Genomic DNA, 8272 nt, shown 5'->3' on the forward strand with positions numbered 1-8272 from the left:
TGCAGAGGATGATAAATTCAAGAAATAAACTGGCTCGGTTCATTAGACATCACTGGTAAGCATTCTCTGATACCCTCTGTGACTAATTGTTGCAGCTCCTTCACAATCTTGCTAGCACCCAGTCCTTCCATTGTCATGCCTCATCTTACTCCACTGTTGATTAACTTAGTCTACTGCTGATTTACTTGTTTCAGTAGAGATTTAAACCATGAGCTCCAGCAGGGTGACCCCATCCATCTTTACTGCCACACTCCCAGGCACACAGTAGGTGCTCAATAAATACTTCTTGAATGAGAGTATGCTGATCCTGGCACTTCCAATCCCCTTTACCTACTTTTTCCTTCAGCTATAGCACTTATTACCATGTTAGATCATTTAGTATAATTACTGTGTTTTCAGTTTCCTCCCGCCCCCACTGTAAGCTCTATTAGGGCAAGGATCTTTACCTGTTTGAGATACATTTGGCCTGGCACCTGACATATAAGGTACTCAGTAAATATCATTGAATGAATCACTGCAAATCAAAGGTATGCAGCCCTTACTAACATGTATGATGAATCTGCAATCATTATTTTCTTTTTAACTCAGGGGAGTTTGGTGTATGCTGAAATTATAGGACACAGGCTCTCTGTTGCTATCACAGAAACGCTTTCATACCTGTTCTCCACTGCCATTCTGGTCCTTGTCTATTCTGCCTCCTCGTGAAGGTACTAGAGTTGACTCAGTGTGTCCCAGGAGTTAAGAGCAGGGACCCACATGTCTTCCTTCTGGTCTTCCTTCCTTCTGGTAACTCTACCTTGGAACACATCACTGACAAACTTGTGAAAAGGGAAATTTCATAAAGATCAGCACCTGTCATCTCATAGACATAAGGCCTTTATACAAGCTAGCTAGGCATTTTTCAAATGGATGAAATAGATTTCATGAAGCCTTTCTGCCTTATTGAAGACTTAATATTCTGATTGACAGGATGACCTATGCTTAGGAGGGTGTGTTCTGAAATCAGGTGTCCAGTCTCCACCACCACCACTTATGCTGGTCTGAGCTTATTTCCTCATCTGTAAAATGCTCAGTGTCCCATCACATGGTAAGCATAAGCAGGAAATACAGGTTATCTATTTTTTGTGGGTCATGAGTCTTCTTTCCAGCCTTCCCTTTATTATTTTCTGTGCACCCAACATAGAAATTTCAATGAACTAAGCTGCTTAGGAAACCAGGTGATGACTAGTAATGGCTTTATGATTGGGGTTAATCCACGTGGATACATACTTTGTATGTTTTTAGTATACCTCTCTGCTGTAGCTTATTATAGTGAACATGACTGGTCACATGTGTCCGTGATGGCTGAATGTCCTGTAGAATATAAGAGTCATCTTCAGGTCATCATGCTCAAGTTAGATTTTCAATGTCCAGGACTTTGAACCCTATGAATATGAGATCTTACTGAGATTGTCTTAACCCCCAAAGCCATATCCTATAAGTTATATATGTTTTACTACCTCATTGTTGTGCACATAAAACCTAAAATAAAAGCATAATATGCTAATTAGGCCGGACGACCTTTGGATGAAGCCGTGGCAGTGGGGGCAGAGGCAGCCGCCACGGCGGTGGGGGCCGAGCCCCTTGCACAAATTCATGCACCGGGCCTCTAGTTATTCTAATAAAAGCAGAATATGAGGTGGGGGTCTATTATAGTGGGATCATTTCAAATATCTGGCTATGATGTTTTCTTCATAGCATGCCTTTCTTTAAGGGTGCCCAATTTCTCTCCTCAGTAATACGTACTTCTGTGCACGACTGGCACATTGGTGTGTGCGTGCGTGTACATATGTGTCTTTTTCCATTTTTAAGGACAAAAAGGTGCCATTGACCACTTCAAATAGTGCCACGTTATTTTCAGTCCCAGAGAAGAACTTGGAAGACACAGCTTTACCTGAGGATCTTGAATGGCTCTTCTCAGAGCAACCAGGGCGATGGAGAACGGTTTGTGGAGGTGGCTCTCCATCTCCGTTATGAACCGGTAAACCTAGAAGGGAAACTTCCTGCTACAATAACACAGCAAGGCGATGTGATGAACACTTTTATTTACAAATATAATTAAAAGCTCTGACAGTTATCATGCTCTTCCTTGGAACCTGAAAAATGTTTGTTTTTTAAAGTGCATGCAAAAGAAGTAAAGCCTTTTTTTTTTCATCATTTTTTATTGTAAGAAAATACACAGTTTGAAAGTGTGAATAATGCAATATTTATGACCAAGAAGATATGGGACTTTGGGAGGGGAAGGGAAATAAAGAAAAAGATCAAGATGATCTGATTGAGAGACAGTGTTGAACTCCAAATACTGAATTGGAAAAAGGAGGGAGGTGGGGAAGAATAGGAGGAGGAAGTAAAAAAATTTGATCAGAGAAACAGTTAAAATACAATATGAAAATAAGTAATACCTCTCCTTAAATTCCTTCTATACACAAAATACACGATTTGCCAAAGCCCAATTTGTGCTACTGGGATTCTGTGAGCTCCTTAAGCGTATTCACATCCTCTGCAACAGCAGAAAATGATTATGATACAATCAGGATATGCTGAAGACAAGTTCAACTCTTGCCAGCAGGTTCTTAAAAATCACAAGATCTCTTCACCCCACCCCCCACCCCCATCCCCAAAAAAGTAATAATATGTCACCACTGATATGTACATCACAATTAGTTTCTGTAAAATGTATCAAATTTTCAATCTTTAATAAAACTTTGTTTTTTTTTAATTCCTGATGAATAAATACCAAAAAAATAAAATAAAATAAAATAATGCAGCAGCTAGTTAAGGTGTAAGGCTGCGGATATTGTGTCTCTCTCCCCCTTGGCATTTATTATTATTTTTTTGCTTTACTTTCACAGATTGGTGGTAATGAGTGATTGCTTAGAGCAATATACATCCACATTTGTTGTTGGTTTATTGGTTTTTTAAAAACTGTCTCCGAAGTTTTCACTGAAACGTTTTAAATCACATCAATACTGTGACGTGTACTATGAGTAGAAGAGGTGGCCACGTTTTGGCCAGCACTGAAAGTGACACGGGGGGAGGAAGGGGCCCCTGATGGAGTAAGAATAAACAGGCACTAGTCCGACACGATGTCAGTAAGAGTAAGAGAGAGAGAGAGTGAGAGCAACGCCCGTTAAAATGGGGAATGTGGTTTTGCAGGGTCTGAATTTTTTTCTGTTTTATTTTTTTTTGTAAATGGCAAAAAAATTTAATCTCATCTATAGTCCTCCTTAGGAAAATCTAATGTAACCAAATTCCCAAATCCCATTCTGAGGCTCTCCATGTCAAAAGTTTCAATCTCTCGCTCTTGCCTTTCCAATAGATACTTTATTCTCTCGCTGCGTTCCTTCTGAAGGGCAGCCAGCTCTTCTTCAATCTGAAATAAGCACAATGAGCAGATTGTTAATAGAAAGGATCTCTCAACAGGCACCCACATGCACACGTGCACATACACCCACACATATGACACACAGACCCACAGGAACTCAGAAGAAACTAGATGGGGACAGGCGGGAGGGTCCTGTGGTATATGTCTTGTATCTAATCCATTACATCTAAAACTTGCTCACAAGAATAAACATGTTTGGGGCCACCTGGGGGTATAGCTCTGCCATTCTAGCAAGCTAAGCAGCTGGGCTGATGGAGGTCAGTGTCCTGTCTCAGCGGGAGAAAACTCAGGAGAAGGTAAAAGACACTCGAGCACAATTAGACTGTGCTGCTGTCCCATAGAGAGCCAAGTGCTCCCTGGGTCATCAGCAATTTAGTTCTAGAACAGGAGTTGGGACGATAGTCTTTACGTTGGTCTGAGGGAAGTAGCAGAAGAAAGTACAAATAACTGGTTAAGCAAATAAATGGTCAACACAGCTTGGAGGTGCTTTATGAAATCTTTTCTACTTCATATCCCTCAGCAATATTTAAAGCAATGAATATTTCAATTCAGATAACATTTATTATGCATGGAAATATCAGCCTCTCTTCATTTCAATTTTTTTAAAGAGCCTTGCTGGTGATTTCTTTTCATTTAGAAATAGCTAAAAATGAAAGCCAAATCTGCACTTGGCTTCCTCATGCCATTTAGCAGCCATGCTATCAGCTCGCAGTGCCTTTTACATGTCATATCAACTACCCAGTAACCCATGTATTCCTCTTGCTGGGAAGGTGGGGGATTCCTAGCAGAGTAATCGAAAGAGCTTAGGCTCTGAGATCAGATTTATATAAGTAACCTAACCATGTTGAGCCTTAGTATCCTGCCTGTAGAATGGAGATTATGCCTACCTCTCCGGTACTAGGAGTGTAGAAGCAGGTAATAAGTGAACAGTGTCTGCTCTAATCCCCCAGTACATAGGCAGGGCTCAATGAATGGCAGTTTCCTAGGCTGTGCCCCATCCTCCACCCAGCTGCTTAGGACCCGTAGGAACACTCATACCTTCTGCTCAAGATGTGCTCTGCGCAGAGACACCCTCTGCTCTAGCTTCTGGAGCTCACGTTCATGTTGTGCCTCTGTTTGCATCTTGATTTTGCTCTGATAGGCATTGAGCAGCTCCATTTCCTGCTGGAGCTGTAGCCTCAAGGCCTGGCATTCTGCTTCTTGAGCCTCATCTAGCCGTAACTGTGGGCACAGAAGACATACGCTGTAATCTAGCTTATAGCATGTAATAACTATGGGAAGATGTTCAGATTGTAACAGGCCTCTCAGAAAAAAAAAGAGAGATGCCCTGGGTACATCCAGAGTTAGGAATCAAAAATAGTACACTCTACCCAATGGGGCTACACACTTCTAAAAACACATCTTTAAAACATTCTTTCTTAAAACATTCTGACATATGTAATACTCTTTGTAATACTTTAAGCAATAAAACAATTTAAAAAAACATTATTTCTTAAAAAATACACACAAAAACATTCTTAAGAAAAACCACACCAGCAGGAGTCAGGAATGCTACACACTCCAGTGATTAAACTTGGGCTTTGGAGGCAGACTCCTGAACCTAAACTCTAGCTGCACCATTCACCTAGGTGTGTCACCTTGGCAAGTTACTTAACCTCTCCCAGTCTTTATTCTTTCCCTTCCTTCCTTCCTTCCTTCCTTCCTTCCTTCCTTCCTTCCTTCCTTCCTTTCCTCTCTCTCTCTCTTTCATCTCAGGAAAATAACAAGTTCTAAACAACAAGTGTCTAAGATTGGTGTGAAGATTAAAGAATTCATATAAAATCTTAAGGCATAGTCCTTGATGTATACCAACTATTCAATAAATAGTTGTTATTGTTATTTTGGTTTTGACTAACATTTCCATATTTAGATATCTTTAATCCTAAAATCATAATACATTTAGATAACCTGATGTCTAAAAACATATAATGAGTCCACTTGAGGAATACACCATAGTGCTGTTATGCTCCTAGCAAGTAATGTTGGTCCCTGTGGTTGGCTATATGTTACCCTGCTGGCCAGCCAATCTAAAACTCAAGTGGCTCAAAATCTCTTCCCCACAGAAGGTATCCTTGATAATCGTAAGGGGCATATTCTGGTTTGAAGCAATAAAATCAGAGTATAAACCAGCCTGACAGTTTCTCGCTTCCCTGTAGCATCTGAACTTCGTGTTTGTTGTGCACGATGATACCGATCCTGTGTGGGGAATGGGCCAAGCCAGCCAGCAGAAATGACAACCTTTTGGTGAGCATAGTTTGGGGCCATGAGCAGGAGTCTGTTTAGGGATGACGACCCTCCTGTCCCAGGCTTGGTTTTGTCTAGATTTGACAAGCCCTCAGTTCAGCTGGGAACTCTGAGATTAGAACCCTTGAATTAGACATTTCTACTGAGTTTATCAGCACGTATCCATACACATAGACCACTTTGCAAGATAGTTATCATTCACCTTATGCTTCCTTCCCTATCTGTACAATGTTGAGAATACAAAGATGAACAAGACAATTACCAATATATCTCAATATGTTGATTAAGAAATGACTCTCTGAAATATTATTAGAATAGTTTTAGAAAGTTATTTGCATAGTACCTTCTTAAGTATTTTTGGAGAAATATACTATATAGCAAATAAATACAAAATAAATAATATTTCCAAGGTGCTTTCCAATAATTCATCTTAGTAAGCTTTCCCTGAAACCCACTACAGAGGATCTCTCCTCATTTTCTCAGTGAGAAACAAAGGCAGAAGAAATACTAGACAAAAGCAGTCAATCTGCAGCAGGAACAGCCTTACAGCTAAATGCCAAAGGGTTTACTGACCCAATGAGGTTGTTATCAATTCCCTCCTGATATGGCAGGTCCCTTACCCATAAAGGGAATGAAAATCTGTTCATTTCTACTCGTCTGTGTTAATTGCTATAAGCCCTGGCCAAGTGGGGGAGAGGCTTCTCCTGTGGGCACTGGAGAAACACCGCCAGCTCCTCTTATTTCTGGCATTCTACTATTAATGTCAGTAACTATGTTATTCTATACCAGCTCTGACTCTACAAAAGTGCCAGTCTAAAAATCGGAGGATATTCCAGTATTTGCTATTGATCCCCTAAAAGCTGCACATACAAAATCCATCACAACGTTTTATAAGTAAAAGTAGAGGTAAATATCATGTCTGTTTTGTAGAGTGAATTAAACTGAAGAAAAGAATGTGATAGAGGCAGCATAACGTAGTAGTGGCCAAGCATACAGGCTTATAAGCTCACCTGAAAACAGGTCAAATCTTAGCTCCTGCTCCAGTTAGTCATGTGACCCTAAGTCAGGCGTTGGCACACTACAGCTCAAGGGCTAAACCTGCATTGCTGCCTGTTTTTGTAAATAAAGTTTTGTTGGAACACAGACATGCTCATTCAGTTTGTATTGTCTATGGCTGCTTTTGTACTACAATCACAGAGTTGAGCAGTTGTGACACAGACCCTGTGGTCTACAAAGCCTGAAATATTTACTACCTGCCCCTTTACAGAGAAAGTTTGCCAACTCCTGCCCTAAGCAAGTGGCTCTATTTCAGTAAACCTTAGTTTCCTTAGAGGTAAATTAGGGTTGAGACAGTAATGACTTCAAAGGAGTTTCACAAAAATGAAATAACACTTAGAAAATTCTTAGAACAGTGCCTGGCACATGGTAAGCAGTCAGTAAGGACTGCTGTAATGATCATCTGTTTTTCTCTCCTTCCTTTTATCCAAGGGCAATCTTGAACCTATATTCCTGACACATTATCTCCCATCTTCTACAACAAGCATTTGGTGAGCACTGTTGTGTGCCAGGCATCGATGCAGATGCTGAGAGTACAAAGATGAACAAGACGAAAATCCTCTCAACCTTTGTGTCCCTATCAACTCTCTCCCCCTCTCCTTCCCTTCAGCACCTCTGCACACCCATCTTGCACTCCTCATTCTGACCCTACTCCTCTACTTACTTGCTCACATCAAGGTCACTAATGAAGGCTCTTCCCAAGCAGCATTTGATATTATGGATTTCCCCCTTTTTCCTGAAATCTTTCTTTCTCTTGTCTTCTGATACCACACACCCTCTTAGTTTTTCCCTCTCTCCTCTCCTTTTCCAGGTACACACTACCTTCCTGGACCATTAAATATGGGTGTTTCTCAGGGCTTTGTTGTGGGCACTCTTCTTCCTCTAATCTCACTTCCTAAGGAATCTCATCTATTCCAAAGACTCCAATTACTATCTACATGCAAATAGCTCCCACATCTGTACCTCTATTTTAGACTTCTCTTCTGAGGTCCATGCTAGCTTATCGTCTTCACCTGGATGTTTCCCAGGCCATCAAGCTCAACATAACAAATATTAATCATATTTCCCTTCCCACTATCCCAATCTGCTCCACTTCCCTGTTATTATTTTTTAACCACATAGGTAAGTGGTAGTACCATCTACCATTTTGTTCAAACTAGACACTTGGTGTCATCCTTAATACCTCACTCTCCACATTCAATCTGTTTCTAAGTGCTTTCAAATCCACCTGTTGCCTATCTCTCAAATTTAGTCACTTCTCCTTCATCCCAATGATCCCTCTCTGGCTAGCCACCACTCCCTCATGCCCATATCCTATATATTTGCCCTTGCCATCTCTCAGGACATTCTCCACATATCACCAGAGTGATTGTTCAAAAAATGCAAATCTGGCATTAGTCCCCTCCTTAATACTCATTAGTGGCTTCCCATTGCTTCTAGGATAAAGATAAACACTTTAGAAAGTGTTTATCTTTCTAAGAAAGTTTGCAAGCCCTTACATGACCTAGC

General features: G+C 40.7%; 1 protein-coding gene across 1 annotated transcript in view; it reads right to left on the reverse strand.

Annotated features, from left to right (window-relative positions):
• Positions 1-2065: 2065 nt before the first annotated feature.
• Positions 2066-8272, reverse strand: part of TAOK3 (TAO kinase 3) — a 148670-nt gene continuing 142463 nt past the window's right edge. Inside the window, exons 20-21 of the mRNA XM_006754140.2 lie at positions 4463-4645; positions 2066-3412 (exon numbers count right to left, since the gene is read on the reverse strand). Coding sequence (XP_006754203.1) covers positions 3251-3412; positions 4463-4645 — 345 coding nt within the window. The 3' untranslated portion in view covers positions 2066-3250. The remainder of the gene's footprint in view (positions 3413-4462; positions 4646-8272) is intronic.

This window comes from Myotis davidii, unplaced genomic scaffold, assembly GCF_000327345.1.
Source record: "Myotis davidii unplaced genomic scaffold, ASM32734v1 scaffold1330, whole genome shotgun sequence".
Classification (NCBI taxonomy): domain Eukaryota; kingdom Metazoa; phylum Chordata; class Mammalia; order Chiroptera; family Vespertilionidae; genus Myotis; species Myotis davidii.